Source organism: Mercenaria mercenaria, chromosome 2 (assembly GCF_021730395.1).
Source record: "Mercenaria mercenaria strain notata chromosome 2, MADL_Memer_1, whole genome shotgun sequence".
Lineage (NCBI taxonomy): Eukaryota > Metazoa > Mollusca > Bivalvia > Venerida > Veneridae > Mercenaria > Mercenaria mercenaria.
Genome location: NC_069362.1, coordinates 90026696 through 90050213, shown reverse-complemented (window position 1 = coordinate 90050213; position 23518 = coordinate 90026696). Strand labels below are relative to the sequence as shown.

At 34.3% G+C, this 23518-nt stretch overlaps 1 protein-coding gene and 1 long non-coding RNA gene across 2 annotated transcripts; both read left to right on the top strand.

The window, feature by feature from the left end:
- Positions 1 to 570: 570 nt before the first annotated feature.
- LOC128555271 (uncharacterized) lies at positions 571 to 4072 on the top strand. The gene is made up of 3 exons (XR_008369932.1): positions 571 to 1155; positions 2632 to 2773; positions 3704 to 4072. It is a non-coding gene; the product is annotated as an uncharacterized LOC128555271 (long non-coding RNA).
- An 8647-nt stretch (positions 4073 to 12719) lies between these two features.
- LOC128549741 (synaptonemal complex protein 1-like) lies at positions 12720 to 13640 on the top strand. Its single transcript, XM_053527189.1, has one exon. The coding sequence runs from the start codon at positions 12720 to 12722 to the stop codon at positions 13638 to 13640; it is 921 nt and encodes a 306-aa protein (XP_053383164.1).
- The last annotated feature ends 9878 nt before the right edge of the window (positions 13641 to 23518 follow it).

Below are 23518 nucleotides of genomic sequence, written 5' to 3'. Positions count from 1 at the left end.
GTAAGATTCATATTTTCGCGTTGATGCATGTGTAAAACGACTCATAAACGTTCAATATTTCGTTATGGCGCGTTTGAACGCGCGCCAGGATGACACAACGGAAATTGCTATATAAACCGCGCACACGCCAACGCGACATAACGAAATGTCCCAAGTCAGCAAACTGCTCTACCTACAGCACTAATAAGACATTTTGCTATGATACATGTTATATACAGTTGTATATCAAAGTCAGTCTGAATGCCTGACTTCCTTCGTCTAAAGGTCAGGCTCAAGTGCAAGTGACGAACCATATCTACCGTAAAACTAACACCTATCTATAGGCAGAAACATTGTAAAATCGTTAGGTTACTTTGTTAACTATAAAGACAGTAACCGTTTAATGGCTGTAGTACACACATGGATCCTTTGGAATGCATTTAATCTACACTTACAAGAAACACGGGGATTATACTTCATGCAAAAATGTTTTCGATCAAACATACTGTAAAACAAACACAACAATCTCATAACCCTAATGGTAATATGTGACCTAAATAATTACAATTCACTCCGAATATTTCTTTCATGGTGTCACCCCGGTATAGAAGTACTTCCGGGTCGTTGTATCCTAGAAAGTAGTTCTTTGAAATTTTGAAGTTCCCAATTTAACGCTATCCCTACTTTGACATGTTATATTCCAAATGTATTTATTGATACTGTGTACATTTTTTGTCATTTCTGATGTCTTTAACAGTTGTTTTATGTGTGTTTTTCAGGATTACATTTCTGTGCGGAAGGATTAAAAAACTACACCAGACTGGTGGCCATGACAGATGTCAGTGGGAAATTTAAACATGGACTAGATACTTTGATGTGTAGCAAAAAAGTTCATCGTTGATGGTGGTGTTTTTCTGTGATATATTGACTGTGATAGTATTACTCTTCAGAAATACAGAGCTGTCAATGCTGAAATTTTGTTGTGAAATTCACAATCCATGTCCAAAAGTGCTTGTTTTACTATACAGCAAAGAAGGAGAAATTATACCGGGCCGACACCTATATGGCAAATTCAGAAAGTGGAATATCTCAGCAACATAGGGTTTACAGTCATGAAACTTCACACACTAGTAGCTGATAACAATACAAATCAGTGGCTAAAAGGATATTTCCAAGGTTTGTGAAATTTTAATTTTATTCAAATTTTAAAAATTCAGTAGTTGAATTTTCTTTGAAATTTGAGTAATAGTTGTCTCCTCTTGATTTGTCAGTCTTCTACTATAATGCAAAGACACTGAACAAGCAGGAAGCTTTAAAAAGGCTATATAAAAAGAAGACACATAGTTTTTCACTTTAATTTTAAGAAAAAAATATAAATTTAAATTTCTTAATTTTTTTAAAAAAATTTTCTATTTCGCATAGCGTCTCTTTTCCGAAGAATTTATAAGTATATATATGTGAACATGTTACATAGTGCCGCAGTAGACCGTGGATGAACAGTGTCGTATGTGTGGAAGCTGTACATTTTGGACCGGATGGGTTTATAAATGAGGCTATAGTCGGTTTCGTAACAGGAGTCGGAGAGACTGATTGCTTGTCGGGCCTGGATCTCGAACCGGTCACGGTGTTATTACACTGATGTTAAAGCCAGTCAGCAGGCGTCTCATATATGATATAAAGAAATTGCGTGAATGTTCGTTCCCTTGCGTATGAGACGCATAACTAATATTACATGAAATAATTATTTTTCTCATTTCAGTCAAATCCAATGTGCTACCGGCATTTTGGCATTGAAGGACATTGCTTACCGGTGTGCCGAGTGCATTTGTCGGCATTATTAATGTATAACAAGTTTTCTTTACACTGACAGGACATTGGTTGTATTACACAGGGAATTACATGGAGGTTGCTTCAGTGTGATAATATAGTTGTTGTTGTTGTTGTTTGTGTATTATTTTATTTATTCATTTGTTTTTTCAGTTTAGAACATATTCCGAGCTTTCAGCTTCAGCCCACATCAGGCCGTCGTCAGATACATTCTGCCTTGAATGGGATGCTTCTATTCTGATTTGCTTTTCAGGTTTACAACGCAGGTCTGTGTTACTAAGAAAATATTTAATGGGGCTGATTTCCTGGGTCGGCCTCGTGCAGTTTCCTTAATATGTATTTGTCCTGGTACTGACTGGAAACACAACTTGACCGTATTTGTATTTCAGTTTTGCTTGATTCATTCTACTTCATTCTTTAGATAGGACTTTTCCTGTTGGGACTTTTATTCATGTTTTTCTGTATGTTGTTTTTTCATAGCATTTTTGTGTTTCAATTCTTTTAAATGTGCATTTCAGATACTTTATTGTCTGTGCTGAAAGAGGTTGTCTGGTAATAGTTATTTTAATATTCTTTTCACTGTTTCAGCTAACATATATGTAGAAAATGATTCAGTTGCAGTGTTTTAATGACAGACTTCCTGTAAAGTTCCTGAACCAGTTGATATCAGAATGATAAAGAAATGATAGATGGTACCAATCTGTGAATATTATGTCACTTTTTTATATAGGTGTTCCTGATCACACTTAGAACTATACACACACACTCAGCTGTTTCTCAAGAAAGGCCGACACCGGTTCACAATTTTTCTTTTGTCATTTGCAGGCGATGAATTCCATATGTCAGAAGGAAATATAGAATCGTACAACCAGTCAGCAGCTACCCATAAACCAGACCAACCTATTAAGTCGAGCGGGCAGAAGCTGTGATTCCCAGTGTAACACCGCAGAATGACGGCTAGTTTTCGGTAAGCGATTTACATGTTCCACCCGTGCATTGCCCTCTGGTCCTAATGTCTTTAGTCAGAACTGTAGCCTAAAATGTCAGTAACTGCTTGACAGTTTCAGGGGTACCCTGAGCTGTGTCTGGCTCCAGTTGGAGTTCTTGACCTTCCGCACTTGCCTGCTTCCAAGATGGCGCGGATCGGCTTTGCATTTGGCGTTTCAGGCATTGTTCGGCTTAGCCGAAGAAATAATTCATTTTAAGATAGTCTGTGATGTATTGATCTGTTTTACTTCCAGTAATTGTCATAAATATAATCACATATTGGTCTTTGCTTGTGGGTTTTGGTCTTTCAATCATTAAAAGTTTCATTTTTCTGCAATTGTAGTGGGTAAATTATGCATTTTTACTAAAAATTGCATATTTTTAAAGTAAATACTCATTTTGATACATCATTTTTCAAAATAAATAAGCTTAAAGTTACATAAAACATACTATAAGCATTAACTAGTGATATCACAGTTGATTTCATGAAAATCTGATTGAAATTTTCAGAAGGAAGGCAAATTTTGTAATGTGCCTTTTTTCTTCAAAATTCCGGTTTCCGAGCCAATTTCTCCGCAAAGTAGGTCTAATGTTTGAAATGTTTCTGCGGGACAAAATTTTCTTTGCGATGACAATGTCTTGTGTAACTTTTCTCGCAAAACCCTAAGTTACAAGATTTTATGGGAAAAATTTGGCTAAATTAAAAATTTGATAAGATTTAGGTGTCACCCCGGTATAGAAGTACTTCCGGGTCGTTGTATCCTAGAAAGTAGTTCTTTGAAATTTTGAAGTTCCCAATTTAACGCTATCCCTACTTTGACATGTTATATTCCAAATGTATTTATTGATACTGTGTACATTTTTTGTCATTTCTGATGTCTTTAACAGTTGTTTTATGTGTGTTTTTCAGGATTACATTTCTGTGCGGAAGGATTAAAAAACTACACCAGACTGGTGGCCATGATAGATGTCAGTGGGAAATTTAAACATGGACTAGATTCTTTGATGAGTAGCAAAAAAGTTCATCGTTGATGGTGGTGTTTTTCTGTGATATATTGACTGTGATAGTATTACTCTTCAGAAATACAGAGCTGTCAATGCTGCAATTTTGTTGTGAAATTCACAATCCATGTCCAAAAGTGCTTGTTTTACTATACAGCAAAGAAGGAGAAATTATACCGGGCCGACACCTCATGGTAACGACTTCGTTCTGGCCTCTTTTATCATGCTAATAGAATTCGGTAAACGCCACCCTTTTGTGATATCTGTCGTTTGTTTTTGTTTGTTACTAAAAACCGTCTAATGTTTCTAAAGTTCGGATCTCTTGACAATTGTGCATGTCTAAGTACCGGAAATGGTCCTGTCCTCTGTTATTGCTGGATAGTTCAAGCTTTACCAAGCGTTTTGTGTGTGTGTGTGTGTGTGTGTGTGTGTGTGTGTGTGTGTTCGGGTTTAACGTCTTTTTCAACAATTTTTCAGTCATATAATCGACGGTGTCTACTTGTAGCAGTGAGCACAATGCCCAACTTTATGGAATATCACGCCTCAGACACGTGGCATGATACCCCACCCAGTCACATTATACTGACACCGGGCTGACCAGTCCTAGCACTATCCTCTTAATGCTAAGCGCCAAGCGAGGAAGCTACTAGTACCATTTTTTTACGTCTTTGGTATGACGCGGCCGGGGATCGAACCCATGACCTCCCACACTCGAAGCGGACGCTGTACCACTAGGCTACCGAGGCGGTTCCAAGCATTTTGTAGATCAGAACGTTTTTGCCAATTTGCCAAGAGAAAACTTTCTTGAAATCCAGCAAATAAAGTTTGAAGACGAAAATGCGGAGAACATTTCTTTGAAGACTTTTAGTATAAAATCACGGCCATAACTCAAAAACGGTATTCACTGTGCCATACATAATCTGAACGGAATTTGCTGACAATACGCTCAACGAGGATATACCCATCACTTCCGTGAAGTTCACTGAAATCCCGTCAGCATTGTTGGAGTTATAAAAATGAACAAACATGTTACTCTGATGATAAAATGTACTGAGTTTATGACATTTAACAGCACAAAGAAATGAAGATATATTATATTTCATCCATCATTAAGCATAGTTAAACAAAAGAATGCCATTCCTTTATTTACTTTATCGCCAAAAAGTGTCAGTTTAAAATTTGCCGTCAAAATGAAGGAATCCAAGCGCTCTGTTAACCCCAGCGTTTAAATATTTATTTTGAAATGCAAAGAACAAAGACTCGTTTAAACTAACTTTATAAATGTGACTTTTAAATCTTAAAGTCAAACAAAGAAGAATATGTAGTAAAGGTTATCGCTATTTTGTTTTTTAATGAAATAGGGAAAATATGGCAAAACAAGCAGATGAACGGCGAGCAAAAGAATTAATCTCGCAAAAAAGTGCCAGAAGTTATAAGTCGCAGAAGTCTTCCCGAACGATGGAAACATCCATGTCAGCGCCAAACGACACGAGATACAATGGACTTATGACAAAAAGTGAAATACTTAGCTTGACCCTACAACTTGAAAGTATTAGAAAGAGCAACGTACAACTACAGCATGAGCAAGAGAAAAAATACAGCGTTACAGTGGACACAGTTGAAGCATTGCGTGCCGAGATACATAGAGCCAAGACAGAAAATGCAACGCTTCTCGCAGAGATTGAAGTGAAAAAACAGAAATTCGATCGGCTCCAGCACGAAATGGAACAATTAAAGTCAAGATTTGTTACGTGTCAAAAGGAATTACGGTCATTTAGGAAAGAACGAAAAGTTTGGGATGATACCAAGGAATTATTGGATTACACGGAAGGACGCTGTCGCAAATTATCAAAAATTAACCAACAACTTCGTGCAACGTTACTCAAGCATCATTTAAACCCTGATGAAATCACTAAAAAAGTTCAATTAGCAAATAAACATGGAAGAAACATACAGTCGCCTCTAAGGCAGAAAAGAACAATCAACGCTGTGTCAATTAGACAAAAGTTATCACCTCAGAAGATATCTTGGAACTAAAATATACCTCATTTACTGATATAGATAGAAAGGTAGATGTTTATTCAGGTTGAGTTTTTGCTGCTTATTTTCTGATTTGAGAACTAAACGCAATAAATTAATATATCTTTTATCAAATTTTCTTATTATTTGAATATATGTGACACTTCCACGGATATTTATATCTGATATAATTATAAAACATTACTTATATAAACATAATTAAACTGAAGTAAGATGCTGTCAGTCCTTACTTTTCTTTCTCTAGGCTTACCATAAAACTTCGGTAAGCTTTTAAGTACCATTACCCACGATTTTAACATGTCTGATATGTTATTACAGTTTGATGAACGTAATCCCCCGATAGAATTGACAACACGAAATCATGCAGAATGTATTTACTGCTTTTCAGACACCTCAGCAAAATGTTTGCAAGAACATTTTGATTGCATTTACACTGGTGTATATATATGTAGAAGTGAATAACAGCTGTCATATAAGATAATGTACATTATGATAACACAAAAAGCTCCTTGTAACTTTTAACACCGTTCCAAATTTGAGGTATACCTGTACGGTAGAACTGGTATATGTTTTTATCAAATATTTCTGTGATTTCTTGATATACTAATAAACCTTAAGCAAAGCCAAATACGCTTAACATTGTTACGTATTTTTATGCATATGTTACTGTCTATTCTGAGTTTATCTACTTTGACTTAAAATTTTCAGGGGGCATAGGTTCAAGCCCCACTGGGACCAACTTTATTTCCTTATATTCCTTTTTTTCTAGCACGTTTTTACTTTTTTCAAGACTTATTATTGATTTATTGTGCAAAAGTGAAAATTTTTCATTTGATAAGTGATTTCTTGCTGTTCAAAGTGAATTAACCTATGAAACGGAAGGGGGCAGAGTAAGACATCTTTAAAAATACTGAGATACATGCGGTATAAGTTTCTATTTTGCCTTTACTCTTTAAATTATATATTGTGAAAGAAATGTAGGTAGGTTTTACTTCTGTCCCAAGTTTATTTTTGAATGAAGTGAGCAAAATTCAAAACCAGTCACACAGGACTCGACCTTAATTTTTCAATGTTGGAATTAGATTTTTGTCTTATTAAATCCTTTTGCTTGAGGCACTCTAGGAAAAAAGATACTCACAGTTTTATTTTGTGTTTTATAATTGTTTACCAATATTACGACGTTTCTCTTATCAAAATCAATGGTAAAATGAATTCTCTGCAAACGTTTTGAACAGTGGCCATCACTTTGAAATATGTCTCTACTTGAGCTTGAGGAAATCTCATTAATGATACAAAATTTATAAAACACGGCACGGTAAAAAATGTTTAAATTGTGCATATAAGTATCTCACTGGATACAGTATATTACTGTAACATTGTTTTGAACATATGAAATATTCGCAATCAGGTAGGTCGTACCTTAAGATAATTTTTAACTTCGGAAATTCTGCAAACGTAAAACTTTAGGTCATGCAATGTAATATTTTATAAACAAATGATAAATATCGCAACGTATCGCAAATAAATGTTTAAACATAAAGTAGAAAGTATGAATAACAAAATTAATGAAAAAAAAAATGTTTTATATAAACAGGAGTTCATCAAAGGCAAAATACACCCGAAGTTTTAGATCCTAGGAGGCAGTAAAATTAAAAGATATTTTGTGTGTGTGTGCGCGTGTGTTGAAAGGGTTACGTGGTGATAGGACAGGGTTACGGCAAAACTGTTGGTTTGCGTGGCTGCATCGAAAGGAAACTAGGGAAGATTTAAGGTCCTGTTTAACCGAGAAGTTGAATTAAAAACATACTGAAAACATCCTTAAAGGAAGTCAGTCGCATACGAGCAACATTTTTATGGCATTTTTCATATTTAGTATCTGAGATTTATTTTAGGAACTTTAGGACCCATTTCATAGTTAGGTACCTATCAGATTTGTATTTTTATTATTCTTTTACAAACTTTGTAATTACTCCGTTTTAATACGAAAGTATTTAAACAGTGGGTTACTGCTTTTCATTTCAATATATTTTCTAATTTTACATTCGCATTTTCTATGTATTGGAATATTTCAGCGGCAAGTTTTAAAACTGTGTGTCGCTTCAGAATTCGTATATTTCTAAGCTATCTTGGTTGCCCAACCAACATAGGTAAAGGACGGTAATACTTCTACTGAAAATTCACAAACTTGTAATTCTAATGAATTTTGGCTAAATGTATATTTGTCAATGAAACTATTTGACAAGTATAATACAATAGTTCTTATTTTCATATGATTTCTTACGCAAAGTATGTTTATTAAATGCATACATATACTTAATTCAATATTTATCCAAAACATATGAGCCGTTCCATGACAAAACATGTGTTAATAACAAAAAAAAAATCGAAATTGATATAACAACATTTTCATAAAGGACATTCTTTTACCTTTCAAATTTGAAAAAAAAATATCTTCACTATTTCAAACAATGCGTCTAAATAAGATATTGAAGGCAGTCAGTGAAGTTAGGAACGTCATGAAAGCAGCATGTGGCGTGTATTTTTCCTGTGATTGATGCGACAAATTATGCGTATCACAAACTAAACGTTATACATTTGAATATTTAGAAACACTTTAAAATTCTTTCACTCAATATTAACTTAACCTTGTATTTTGGTATCACCACGGACTTTCATCTATACATGGTGCATTGGTGCTTTGGAATTTCGGTTGCCGTGACAACACAAATGACATTTATTTGCAAAATAGTGTACATAGATAACGGAATTGCAATATACTAGTTCTGCATGAACATAAGGAAAACAATGATTTTACAGTATTTTAAACTATAATAAAATAAGAATTATATCAAATCACTTCTGCAGGTTTTCTAATGAAACGTCCCATGTATAGATGACGAGAAAATTGGTTACTTATAGGAAGAAGTAACTAGATACATTTTGTTACTTATTCCTTATTCAAATGCGAATAAGTAACAGACATATTAACACCAGATAAAGTCTCATCTCCTACAAAACGTGTTCTGAACACATCACATATCTGTTTCGACAAGAAACGATAAAAGTCAAATAAGGAATAACTAACTTGATTCATTTTGTTACTTATTCCTTATTCAAACGCGAATAAGTAACAAACAAATTAATACCATATAAAGTCTCATCTCGTTCACAATTTCTTCAACATAATTTAATTATTCACTATAAGATGTTGTGAACACATGTCATATCGTTTTCGCCGAGAAATGATATACGTCGAATAAGGAATAAGCAATTGGATTCATTTTGTTACTTATTCCTTATTCAAACGCGAATAAGTAACAGACAAATTAATAACAAAATAAAGTCTCATCGCGTTCACTGTTTCTTCAACATGATTTAATTACTCACTATAAGACATACAAAACGTGTTCTGAACAAATGCCGTATCTTTTTTAGCCTAGAAATATTATAAGTCGAATAAGAAATAAGTAACTAGTTTCATTTTGTTACTTATTCCTTATTCAAACGCGAATAAGTAACAGAGAAATAAACACCAGATTAAGTCTCATCACGTTCACCATTTTTTCAATATGTTTAAGTAACACACTTTTCAACCTATAAAACGTGTTCCGAACACCTGGCATCTTTCTTTCATCAGAAAATTGCAGAAGTCGAATTATTAGAACTGGAAAAAGTAAAAGATGAATGAACTTAAAATAACACCTCATCTCGTTCATCATTTCTTCAACTTGATTTTCAACTTGATTTCCTCGGCGATATATGACCATTTTGTGTCGATTCGCCGTAAAAACCAACTCAATCAATCAAATCAACTTGATTTTATTACTCACCATAACACCTACAAAACGTGCTGTGAACACATCTCATATATCTGTGTCACCGAAAAAGCAAATAAGTGTAATAAGGAATAAGTAGCTGGTTTCATTTTGTTACTTATTCCTTATTCAAACGCGAATAAGTAACAGAGAAATAAACACCAGATTAAGTCTCATCACGTTTACCATTTTTTAATATGTTTTAGTAACACACTTTTCAACCTACAAAACGTGTTCCGAACACACAGCATCTTTCTTTCATCAGAAAATTGCAGAAGTCAAATAATTAGAACTGGAAAAAGTAAAAGATGACTTGAGATAACACCTCAACTCGTTCATCATTTCTTCAACCTTATTTTATTACTCACTATAACACCTACAAAACGTGTTCTGAACACATCTCATATATCTGTTTCACCGAAAGAGCATATAAGTCTAATAAGGAATAAGTAGCTGGTTTCATTTTGTTACTTATTCCTTATTCAAACGCGAATAAGTAACAGACAAATTAACAACAAATAAAGTCTCATCTCGTTCACCATTTGTTCAACATGATTTAATTACTCGTTATAAGACCTACAAAACGTGTTATATTGTTTTCGCTGTGAAATGATAAAAGTTGAATAAGGAATAAGTAACTAGTTTCATTTTGTTACTTATTCCTTATTCAAACGCGAATAAGTAACAGACAAATTAATACCATATAAAGTCTCATCTCGTTCACCATTCTTCAACATGATTTAATTATTTATTATAAGACCTACCAAACGTGTTGTGAACACATGTCATATCTCCTTCGCCGAGAAACGATATAAAACGACTAAGGAAAGTAACTGGATTCATTTTGTTACTTATTCCTTATTCAAACGCGAATAAGTAACAAGCAAATTAATACCAGATAAAGTCTCAGCTCGTTCACCATTTCTTCAACATGATTTAAATACTCACTGTAAGACCTACAAAACGTGTTCTGAACACATGTCATATCTTCTTCGCCGAGAAATGATACAAGTCGAATAAGGAATAAGTAACTGGATTCATTTTGTTACTTATTTCTTATTCAAACGCGAATAAGTAACAGACAAATTAACAACAATTCTAATATCACTCCTACTAAAATGTCTGAAGATTTCAATTTCTCGCAGAATTTCTATTCAGAGGGTTAATGATTGGCGTGAAATTATAATAACATGGAATGCCAGAGAGTTACAGATAGCACCTTTAGATTGGCTTTTAATATCCCTATCAAATTACTAGCACCCTTCTCCACGGTCAGCTTTTGACATTGAAATTAACATTAGGTCAGTTTATATATTGGCTTCATTGCATGAGGAAAACAGATTGTTTCAGGAAAAATATACAGTTGATGTATTACTAAAACTTATTTTGAATGAAATGCTTAGGAAATTTAACGCACTTGGAATTCAAGTATAGCATATGGACCTATGAAAGTTACTTAATCTTTATCACTTTGAAAAGAAACAATTAGCAGTTCATATATTGGAGTTATAGTAAGAAACAGTTTAAAGGCCCAGTAATACTTCGGATGTAATAATTACAAGTAGCATTTCTTTTACCAAAAAAGTTACCTTTCCGACAAAATTTGCGTTTATTTGCTCAGAAAATAATCACAGTGTTGCTTTTTAAGTTGAAATTATACAACAGAAATATAGCACAATATAAAAACTTACAAAAATATTCAGTATGTGTATAACCTAAACTACAAAATTTATTTATCACTTTCCCGCATCATACTATCCCGGATCACAGAACGGAGATAACATTTAGATATTGTTGTCCGTAAGTATTGATAGGTGCCACTCAGTAATCTTTGCCAATATTTTCGGGCGTTTTCTTTAATTTACACCACATTTGTAACCTGAAAATATCTAAATTGACCAAAATAACATGCATAGTTTACCAATGGCACAAGTTCTCCGACTTTCACGCATTTTACCGTGGGTTCGATTTCAATTCAGACTGTTTTCGATGTAATGTCATTTTAACGATACTGTTTTTATTCTTACAACATTTTAACAAATATGGTGAACGAGGTGAGACTTTATCTGGTATTAATTTGTCTGTTCCTTATTCGCGTTTGAATAAGGAATAAGTAACAAAATGAATCCATTCACTTATTCCTTATTCGACTTATATCATTTCTTAGCGAAATAGATTTGAGATGTGTTCAGAACACGTTTTGTAGGAGATGAGACTTATCTGGTGTTAATGTGTCTGTTACTTATTCGCATTTGAATAAGGAATAAGTAACAAATGTACCTAGTTACTTATTCCTTATTCGGAAAAGGAATAAGGAATAAGTAACCAACTTTCTCGTGTAACTGAACAAAAATTGGGGTTTTGGAAGGGGACAAGAAAAGTTTGATATTTGATCTTTGACCTCAATTTTTTGCCATAATCTTCTACCTCTTTATCTGAGTTCGCTTTCACATCGGCATAAATTACACTGATCAGTTTTTAAGTTATGTATCTGACAAAATTATGAAGCACAGACAGACGAATGCTCAGTCACATAATACATCCGTTCATCTTTCATACAAGTGAAAACGATGATATGTTTGTTTTCGCGTATATAGCTACTGTTTTCTTCAGTAGTAATCAAACTTCGCTCGTTAAAATCAATTTTCAGCAATAAAGGAGCGTGTAATTCTAATGGCTGGTTTATCTAGTTACGATTTCATTCAACGCCTCTGAAGTGTGGTATTTATTAAAACTTTCTATAATATCACTTTGCAAGGGTATCATTTAACGATTGTTTTGATAAATAATCCATGCATGAAAAACAAAAACTATTTTTTGGTGGTATTTCAACTTTTCTTTTGAAATCAAAATAATAGAATACAATAATACAATGTAATCATTCGTGGTTTTTGATCCTATTGTTTCAGTAAAACATTGTTAAAGCGATAGTTACTAAAAACTGTTCAACAATAATGTGACCGTTACTACGGATTAATCACTATTCTTATTAATATATATTTTTGATATTGGGGATAAATATAGATACTTAGATTCTGAAACACAATTCATTTAATTTATTGAACTGCTATGCCTCCAAAGGCAAAAACAATCGGCCAGAAGTCTGGCAAAAATGCAAAACAGAAATCAGGAGGTATGCTAAAATCGGAAGATAAGCTTGAAAGGTCTGTAGCTCCAAGTTCTACTCTTGATCCTGCAAAACAGTCGGTCAATAAGGAACTTTTGCAGCGGGAGAAAAAAGAACTGATTTCTTCTTTCCAAGAGCAGTTGGATCTTAAACAATCAGAAAACGAGAAAGAAATACGGAAAACTCTTGGACAAATTAAATATCTCAGAAGAGAAAATGAAAGAATGCAACGAAAACAAATGGCAGAATATGGAATGACGCTTGATATGATGGAAGAGCTTAAAGAAACACTTGAAGCAACAAAGGTTAACAATGATAAACGACATGAAGACATGGTTGAAGCCAAAATTCTCCATGATAAACTTGAGATAGAACTTGAAGAGACAAAGCAAAAGTTTTCAGACGCAGTGCAGAAATTAAATGATTTGCAGAAAGAAACAAAAGTTTGGGAAACAACTAAAGAAGATTTTTTGAAAGCAGAAGCAAGATGTAGTGAACTACGAAAAAACAACAAGAAACTAAGAATAATTTTGCTTAAGCACCATATTGACCCATGCACGGATCCAAGGGAATTAAGTCGGGACAACCAATCAGACAAGCAATCCTATAAGACAACACGATCATATCCAGACACTCCTAAACGCAAACTGACAGTAAGGAGCAGATATCAGAGCGTTGGAGATGTGGACATGATGAAACAAATGAACGAGTTAGATTTGAAGAGAGGAATGGGAGTTATGGCAGGTACATTTGATCAGGTTAGCCCGGCCTATCTCGGCTTCTATATGAAGAAACGGGAGGCAAGAAGAGCAGATTATATCAGACCAGGTGTGAGCTTACCGAGAATTATTTACGGCAAGTGATGAGACTGAAGAAAGGAGAGCTATGACATAACCATTTTTTTCTGCTGTTTATGATTTGTTACAAAAAAAGACATTAAATTTCACTGAACTGTTTTAGGAGCACTTAAAAATTCAAGGAATAATAAAATAATAATGAAATAAATATTGATAATATTGTCTGCATTGAACAGATATTGTGTATATTGTTTGCAGAATAAAACGTATTTAATCTTAAAACAAAATGTTTATATGTATTGAAACAATTTAACGGTTCACCAGGACAGTAGTATTGGCATTTATTTCAATTGAGCCTGTTACAGTGATGTATTTTTTTTTTTCAAATGCAGTGTCTCTTATAAGAAAATTAAAATATACATACATTTTTACTTTCTTTTCAAGCATACTTGCAAGTCTTTAACTGTCAAAACATGTGTCAGGTGACAATTTAATTTATGCCTTTTCCAATGCAATAGAAAACATCTTTCTTTAAAAAATTTAATTGTCTATTATTTATTTTTATTTGAATATATAAAAAAAATTCGGAAGACTAACTGCTTACGAACATGGATGAAAGAGGTGAAGTGATTAACTAAAGATTATATGTTTACATAATAAATGAGCTTTTTTTGAAAGTGAAAGTCAAGTATTGCACCAGAGCATCCCCTTTGAAGGTTTTTGAACGAGTATGATAATAATCCCTACTGACAACGACAGTGCTAATAGAAACCAGGAAATATACACTATTGTACTTAGGACTTTCTTTAAAATAATAATAGATATTGGACACTAATACTGAGGTATACTGCTGTAACATTATGTATTTAAGAATGAATAGGCGCGCATCGAATGCCGGTGTAATGAAGTATTTCGACCCCCATAGAATAACGACCCCCCGGTCATTATTCTATAGAAAATGTGACTCCTTTCCTGTAAAATATTGACTCCCCTTATAAAAAACTGACTCCCTTTGAAAACTCTATAGAATAACGACCCCCGGTCATTATTCTATATAAAAACTGACCCCTCCAAGTAAACTACTGACTCCCTAAAGATGACTCCCTTCGAATCTCATAGAATAACGACCCCGGTTATTATTCTATAGAAAAAGTGACTCCTTCCATGTAAAATACTCACTGCCGAAATTACTACATTCGAACTCTCGTACAATATCGATTCCCGGACATTATTCTATTTAAAAAAGTTACTCTTTCCGTGTAAAACACCGGCTCCTAATAAGACTTTCGACGATAATATCTATTAAAAAGTGATCCCCACCAAACCTTACGGACATGTTTACTAGATCTACAACTCTAATACCCTCCATTGCCAATAGTTAACATTTGATTGTACTACTACTACTACAGGTGCCGCTACTTCTATTGCTATTACTACTTCTTCTTCTACTACTACTTCTATAACTACTTCTACTACTACTACTACAACTGCTACTACTGATACTATTATACCTGCTTCCACTAATACGTCTTGTACATCTACCTCTTCTTCTCCTGCTGCTGTTGTTGCTGTCACTTATTCCTCTGCTGCTGCTGCTGCTACTGCAACTGCCACTACCACTGCCACTACCACTACCACTACCACTACCACCACCACCACTACTACTACTACTACTACTTTCTATTGTTGCCGCTACCGTACTTTACTGCCACTGCCAAGTATTGCAACTTCTATTAATACTAAGGTCTATGCTAGCAGTTTCTTGTGCAGTTTTCTTCTGAAGAATTACTTCATACCGAAGTTTGCAGGGATTATTGACACTGGTGTGTTTTGTGAACGTATTGCGAATTGTTATTTTCCTGAAAAAAATATGTATACACCAAGATACAGCGTCTAGAAATAGAATCCCTTTTCCCGTTGCGGAATGCTCTGATTTCTGTGTCAAGTGATGGTATCTGGTGCTAATGGTCAAACGGAAGGACGGACGGGCGGACAAGGGCAAATCTATATGCCCCCCTCCCCCGAGTGGGGGCATAAAATGCAGCAATTAGGCCTTAGATACATGAGTTATCACTAATTTGACCAAATGACCGGGGGTCGTTTTTTTATGGGAGTCAATATTCTTCGTGAGGTTCAGTTTACTTCACGTGGGGGAGTCATAGTACTATGATCTGGAGGTCATAATACTATGACCGGGGGGTCACTTTTTCTAAAGAATAATGACCGGGGGGTCATTATTCTATGGGGGTCGAAATACTTCATTACACCGGTTTTTTCTCAACAGTGGTGGTTTTGCCACTGACCGTTCCAAGGCTGTGTCCCCCGTGTTCCTTTGTTCGTGTTGTCCTCGAGCGTTTACTTTGTCTGTGTCTGTGCGTTGTGTTGCTAGGCTTGTATACGTGCGTGCACTATGGGTTGCGCTTTTGGAAGACTGCCTTTTTTTGGAACGCGACAAACCTACAATTTTAACTGGGGCCTATACGCCATTTTTCATGGAACTGCACTCTGTGTATCATTGAAGGGTCCATGTATACTGCTTTTTGAACACATAAATTATGCGTATGTTTCTAATTGTTTTTAGTACTCGTAATATGTGTAAATGGTGAGTTCCGCTTAACCCGAGACTAGAGGATGTTGCATTTCTTCTAGCGTTCATGAACCGAGCTGCAACATTTTCATTTATGTCGTGTTTGACGACCAGTGGTTTTCCACTTCCTCTATTTTACCTTTTGGATATTAATCCGTATTTTTCTTCCTTATGCAGAATGTTATATAGCTTTCAATCTTGCGAGAAAACTGTCATCTCTTCCTTTTTGAAAATGTTATGTTAGTTTTAGTCTGGCCGGAAAGCGATTGCATCTACTTTTAAATCAATTTAAAATAATTAATTATTCCTTATAAAACTCGTTTGCATCTACTTTTAAAATGGTGATGCATCCCTTTCAATCTAGCGGGAAAGCGATTGTATCAATAATGTCTGTGGCGACGATCAAATTACAGTTTTATTTTATTTTGGCCACATTAGAGAATTAATACACAAACACAAACTACACTGAATTTCAAATTATTTACTTTAATCCACACATAGAATTAATTACTTTATTCAAATTTATTATCACTTACGATCAGATACGATCTTACAAAAAACAGTACTAACACTTACTTATAATTGTAAAATATAACAGCATTTATACCTAATATTTCCCGCTAAAACCTGTATTTCACAATTTTCTCAAATTATTTATGATGTATTAAACTTATATGTAAGAACTACTCCAGTGGAGATAAAGAAATACTCCAAAGAATACTGTAATATAAAATTATATATTCTTCAAAGGAGAAAACATTTATAGAAGAATAAAACTAGAAATGTGTCACAGACACGGATGCCCCCGCAACAGGAGGAAGGTAACAGGCATAAATTATTTATAGTAACAACTAAGGGAAGTTAATCTTAACAAAAAAAATCCTAAGTCCACACAAAAATCCTTATTAGGCTGAGATAGGTTAAAATACTTTTCAAAATTGGATGTAACATGCATGTTGTACTACAGAAAAGTGATCTTTTTCCGTACGACCAGTAACAAAAAAAGTTACAATATAAGCTATTTAAAGTAACAACAAAGGGAAATAATTCTAAACTAGGGACCTGGTTCTTGCGCATGACATTCTGTCTCATGAGGGTATACAACTGAGCCAACTTACATCAAAATCCCTCCATGCATGCAGAAGAAATGCTCAAGACAAAGTCATTCTTGTATGTGACATTTGGCCTCTAAGTGCGACCTTGACCTTACACCTAGGGACCTGGTTTGTGGCATAACATATCGTCTATCCATGCTTATTATTTGTGTCAAATTATTTTGAAATCGGACCACGCATGTCAAAGTTATGGACCGGGCGACACGAAGACCACATTATCAGTATATATGTTACAGTAGTGAAAGTTCAACCAAGAACTGTGACCTTGACCTTTGAGGTAGGGACTTGGTTTTTGCGCATGACACATTGTCTATCCATGCTTATTATTTGTGTCAAATTATTTTGAAATCGGACGACACAGGTCAAAATTATGGACCGGACACAAACATCACCTTTTTCCGAACACATAACGGACAGGGGTAACACTATATGCCCCCCACCCCCATTTTATGGCGGGGGGCATAAAAATGCTTACCTAGTGACAACGTCTTTCAGTTTGCAGACAACACGATTGATTCTAATGTTATATTTATCTGAATCTGGACAGAATACGATTAAGGCAATTGTCGTACCTTTAAGTTAACTCGTATAAGCAAAACAACTAATTATTCATTTCAATATTGCAACTTTCAGATTGTCTAGTATGGACAAGTAGTTTCATGACCGCAACCAGGAGATAACGTAAAAAAGTAAAATCCAGTCCCTAATCAACCCAATTTCACGACAGGACTGCCACTATTCCTTCCGGAAATTATTGCTACTTGGATAGTATATACGTGATCTTTTCTATATTTTATATCGTTAATGGCTTCGCTCTTCAGATACAATCGCTTTCATAGCTGTGTGATAAATCCTACATTTGTTCATCACGCGAAGCGTGTGATCTGATTTGTCGGCTCGCCGCTATCAACGACACTTCACGTCATGGCAACAGCACGTCCTTTCATTAACATACCGATACCTACACTTCTTATAACATATTTTCATCCAGTGTTTAATACCGCTTACCACAATTAAACAAAGTTTATTTAGGAAATCCAATTTATCTGAAGGAAGCTTCGGACAAATCCAAATCATTCTTAGTAATGAATATGTCTTATGGTAATTACCACTATTCTCTTTCTGTTCCGTCGACCTTTAAAACGTGATAAATTTGTGAATCGTATTATTCTTTGGCAATAAGTGGCGGTTGTAAATGCAGACAATATGCCCAATATACACACAATATGAGATATTTCTGATCATCAAGAGAGGCAATGTCTTTCTTATTGAATGTTGAATAATTACACTTTTTAATGTAATCAGTGTGAGTGGGTTTGATTACAGAATAGTTGCATTATATCACATACTTGATGAAATTGTCACCCTAAACCTTATTTACTCGAGAAACAATATGTTTATAAAGTGAAATTTGGTGAATACCGTTTGTCAATCCTAACCATCATTACAGTGGAAAACTGATCATATCTAGCTATATACCTGTAATACAGTATAACACATGTAAACAACAGTTCTCAAACTATTACCTTTCCTTTTCTCATTATTTCTAGATATTTGTTGCATTGAATAGATATTGTGTACACTGAAACATATAATATTATAATTGTCTTTCAGTCAACAGCTTTATCGACATTAGCATGTTTTACCTTGTGAAATTCTGTAGGTAATGAATCTAAATCTCATTATAGAACAATTTTTTCCCCGGGCATCTTGTTTAGAATTTGGTTTAGTTTTTTGCATATTTTGTATTCAGATCCTTGACCTGACCAATTACAGGATTTTCTCAGATATATTACATCTGTAGTAAATATGTAACGTTTTTTTCACGAGAAGAGTAATTTGCAGATGAACAACACCTAGTCAATTAAGCCTATAGTGAAGTTTTAGCGGAGTTGTCCCCATTTTATCCCGAACATTTTACCCTGGCTCCGTCAACTCTTTTTCTGACTTACCTTTAAAATTGTGAAGTTTGATGCATTTAATTAGCTTTTTGAAGTTTTCATATAAAGTTCCATTGCCCTCTTAATCGGAATAAATAAACGAGTTCGATGTTACGCCGAATCAACACGAAAAATCTTATATCGCCTAGAAGAAAAAACATATGACAACATACATTGAAAAACACAGCTCAAGGATCATGTGAACACCTTTGATACCACCCTCGGGTAATGTTTCATTTTTGAAAACAAACCTGACAGACCCGTAATATTCATAAAATATATATACAGAGACCCGTAATATTCATAACATATATATACAGAATTGTTCAGAAGGGGTAGAAAATACTTCCTGCAAAGGCCACCTTGTCCGGTAACATGTATTTTGTCTTACAACACATGTACTTCGATTGTCCACATTCTATTTAAATTGTAGAAAATATCAAACTTCTTTTTCAAACATATTTTTTCTCGAAGTTTGTTTCTGTTGTGTGTCTAACACATTTACCTAGGTACTCCGGGAAATGAAAACCGATTAACTGATATATTTTTGAAATATTGCAGTTTTTGGTCATTTTGACAGCTCTACTTTCACTTTCATTTTGCAACTTCTGTTTTTTTTAAAATGTACATTGTTTGTAACACTCTCAACTCCCGGAGTACCAGGAGAAATATGTTAGACACACAATAATCATAAAAGTAATGACAAAACACTTTTGAAAAAGAAACTTGATATCTTCTACAAATTAGAACATGAACATGCAGTCAAAGTACATGTGATATAGGACAAAATGTGCTGTTCAATAAAATATAACCTGTCTTGAAAGTTTCTTCTACTTATTATAAATAGTTTGGTATATCGTATATGATAAACAAAGGTATATATGGCGTAAAAAACTAAAACAAAAATTCACCAGAGAGGTGGTTTCAAAAGACTTGACAAGAACCTTAATATCATTTATATATATGTACAAATGATAGCATATCCAGATAAATACATGTTTATGTAGTAGATTCCAACTTAATTATAACGAGTTTAGTATGTAGTTAATATGTCCAGGAATTGGTGTTAATTGACAGAACTGTTTATGACCAAGACAATTGCTTAAAGATATGTCAAATTGCATAGGTATACATCTGAGCTTATGTGTATTTGTAAAATCACTAATTTTCACACCGCCATTGACATTACTATTTAAATGTTATATGATTATATGTTACATGTGAACTCATGGGTTTGTAACCTTTTGTTAATAAACTATCTATCTATCTATGTAAGAATATATATGGTGTTAAATATTTCAGTTAAAAATGAGGCATAACCGCAATAAATGTAAGTGAAAGTATTTCGATTTAAATTCTGTCATAGATTCACGTCTGATTTTAAAAGGGATAAAATATAAAGAAATCATTTCAAACAACTTTATTTTATAGATTACAAGTAAGAATATGTGCTAAGCTGTGAGCGAAGTCCACTGAATTAATATAGGCTGAATAATACATGATACTTACGGTAGCCCGAGTGGAATGTTTTACTTATGACACTTTTGTTACTCATTGTTACGAGTTATGAACATAAAGGCGCGGGAAAACACAACCATATGGGAAAATTAGACCGGTAAATCGGCGGCCGAGACTTTTCGGTCTACTCCATTATTTGCGGTCAGTGTCAAACAGGAATTCCTTACTAGCCAATGCACCGTTATATTATTCTTTTTTATCGTATGGATTAAACAAATATCAAAGGCTCATTTACAGTACTTGTAAAGATAAATTAGAACGGTATTTAACAAGCGGGTCATGATGACCCCGGATCGCTCACCTGAGTAATATGAACCACATGTTTCAAATGGCAAACTGATGCTAAAATATTAAGAAAGTAGGTCAGTAGGTCACATTCATGGTAACTGAAAGTCAGTTTTAAGATCGTTGTGCAAAACTGTACATGTCATCCAAATTTCACGGCTGTATCTTAAAAAATAAGAAAGTAGGTCAGTAGGTTAAGGTCACAGTCAAGTGATCCCTAATCACTTGGGGTCATCAGGTAATTATAATTAAACATTCTACGAAATATGATCTGATAACTTTTTAAGTATATTTTCCTGTATAACTCATAATTATAACGAGTGACCCCAAGGCCGGGCCTCTTTTCACCCAAGGGGCATAATTTGAACAAACTTGTTAGAGATCCACCAGGCAATGCAACATACCAAATATCAAAGGCCTAGGCCTTGAACCTTCATACAAAAAGATCTTTAATTGTTTTTTTTCCTATATAAGTCTATGATACACTTGGTACCCCATGGCATGGCCTCTTTTCATAATTTGAACAATTCTGGTAGAGAAACACTCGGACAGGCAACATACCAAATATCAAAAACCTAAGCATTGCAGTTTCAGGCAAGAAGATTTTTTAAGTTTTTTTTTTCTTATTTAAATCTATGTAAACATTGAGACCCCGGGGCAGAGCCTCTTTTCACCCCAGGGGCATAATTTGAATAATTTTGGTCGAGAACCACAAGGTTATTATGCTACATACACAATATCAAATGTCTAGCTCTTGTGGTTTTAGACAAGAAGATTTTTAAAAGTTTTTTCCTATATAAGTCAATGTAAAACTTGTGACCCCCGGGGCGGGACCTCTTTTCAACCCAGGGGCATAATTTGAACAATCTTGATAGAGGACTATAAGTTGATGTCACATGCCAAATATCAAGGCTCTATGCCTTGCGGTTTTAGAAAAGAAGATTTTTAAAGTTTTTCCTTTCGGTTCCCATGGCAACCAGAGTTTTGCATGGAATTTAATTCTTTGAACAATTTTGAAAGGGGGCCACAAAAGGATCATTCATGTGAAGTTTGGTGTAATTCTGCCATGAGCTAAAAATAAATAAACTGGTTATTAATAACCGGAACCTAATGTTAACTGGTGAATTAATAGGAATACCTTAATAACGGTATTCTTAAAAAACACATAACTATATCAACGGAATAATCTCTTTGCAAAAATAATTTCTACGATTTGATAGGAATTCGCTATTGTAATATAACGGTTTTAAATAGTTTTATGTGAAATCAAATAACTACGGTGTTGTGTTTGGACCAGCGGTATTTTAATTACTGAACCCTATCGAAACTAGATGGTGTATAAGTCGAAATCACGATGATGAAAATTTCGCGTTTCCACCATCGTGGATTTATGATCACGGACGAACTTTCGATTTTCATCATCGTAGTTTCGGCTTTCATCATCGCGGTTTCGACTTTCACCATCGTGCTTTCGACTTTCATCACTGAAGGCCGAAACTACGATGATTAAAGTCGAAAGTTCGATGGTGAGAGTCGAACCACGATAATGGAAACACGAAACAACGATGGTGAAAATACGAAATGATATCGCGTTTTGATCATCACGGTTTCGTCATTTCGACTTACACCATCGTAGTTTGGAGTTTCTTCCATCGTGATTTTGACTTTCACAATCATGATTCCGATTTTCACCATCGTGATTTTGACTTTCTTCATCGTGTTTTCGACTTTCATCATCATAGTTTCGTGATTTCGACTTTCGAGGTATGGTGTTCAGGAATAAAAATCTAAACGGTCCAAACGGAAGCACCGTAACTTTTGGAATATTATGAATTTAATCATGAGCAGGCTCGAGTTTAAATGCCATTTTAAAATCAGACATTTTGGAAATTTGAATTTTGATATTTAGGGAAAGCTTTGGATGGTGATTTGGTATGTTCAGAAGTTATGAAGTTTAAGTTCGATCTTCAAGCTAGTATAAGATTCGAATCTAGTTAACGACATGACAATAAATGTGCAACCAGTTATCTACGAAAAGCCAAGTTCCGAACTGGTATTATATTTTTATATTTACAGCATGTTCAGAGATAGAAAAATGAATATTGAGCAAACCCGAAAATCGAATTTCAAATTAAAAAAACAACAAATGAATTTCAAAATTTCAATGTAGTACTAAAACTGGGATCTGCTCAAGATCATAATTCAGTTTACAAATCGTGCCAGATTGGATATATCAAAATTCAAGTTTATAAGAACCTAAATATATTTCTCCTGGTATTCAAGCTTGCACAAATTTCAGTCTTACATTGAATTTAGTTTCTAGCCCGCTCGACATTTTGAAAATCTAGCACCGCATTTCAAACCAGCACGAACATCAAAATTCAAATTTTTAGTTTGAATATCGAACACGTATTGAGTTTAGATCCAGCTTGAAGATCGCTGTTCAAATTTGCATGATGCCGAAAGACTAGAAATTCATACTAGCTCGAAATATTTGAA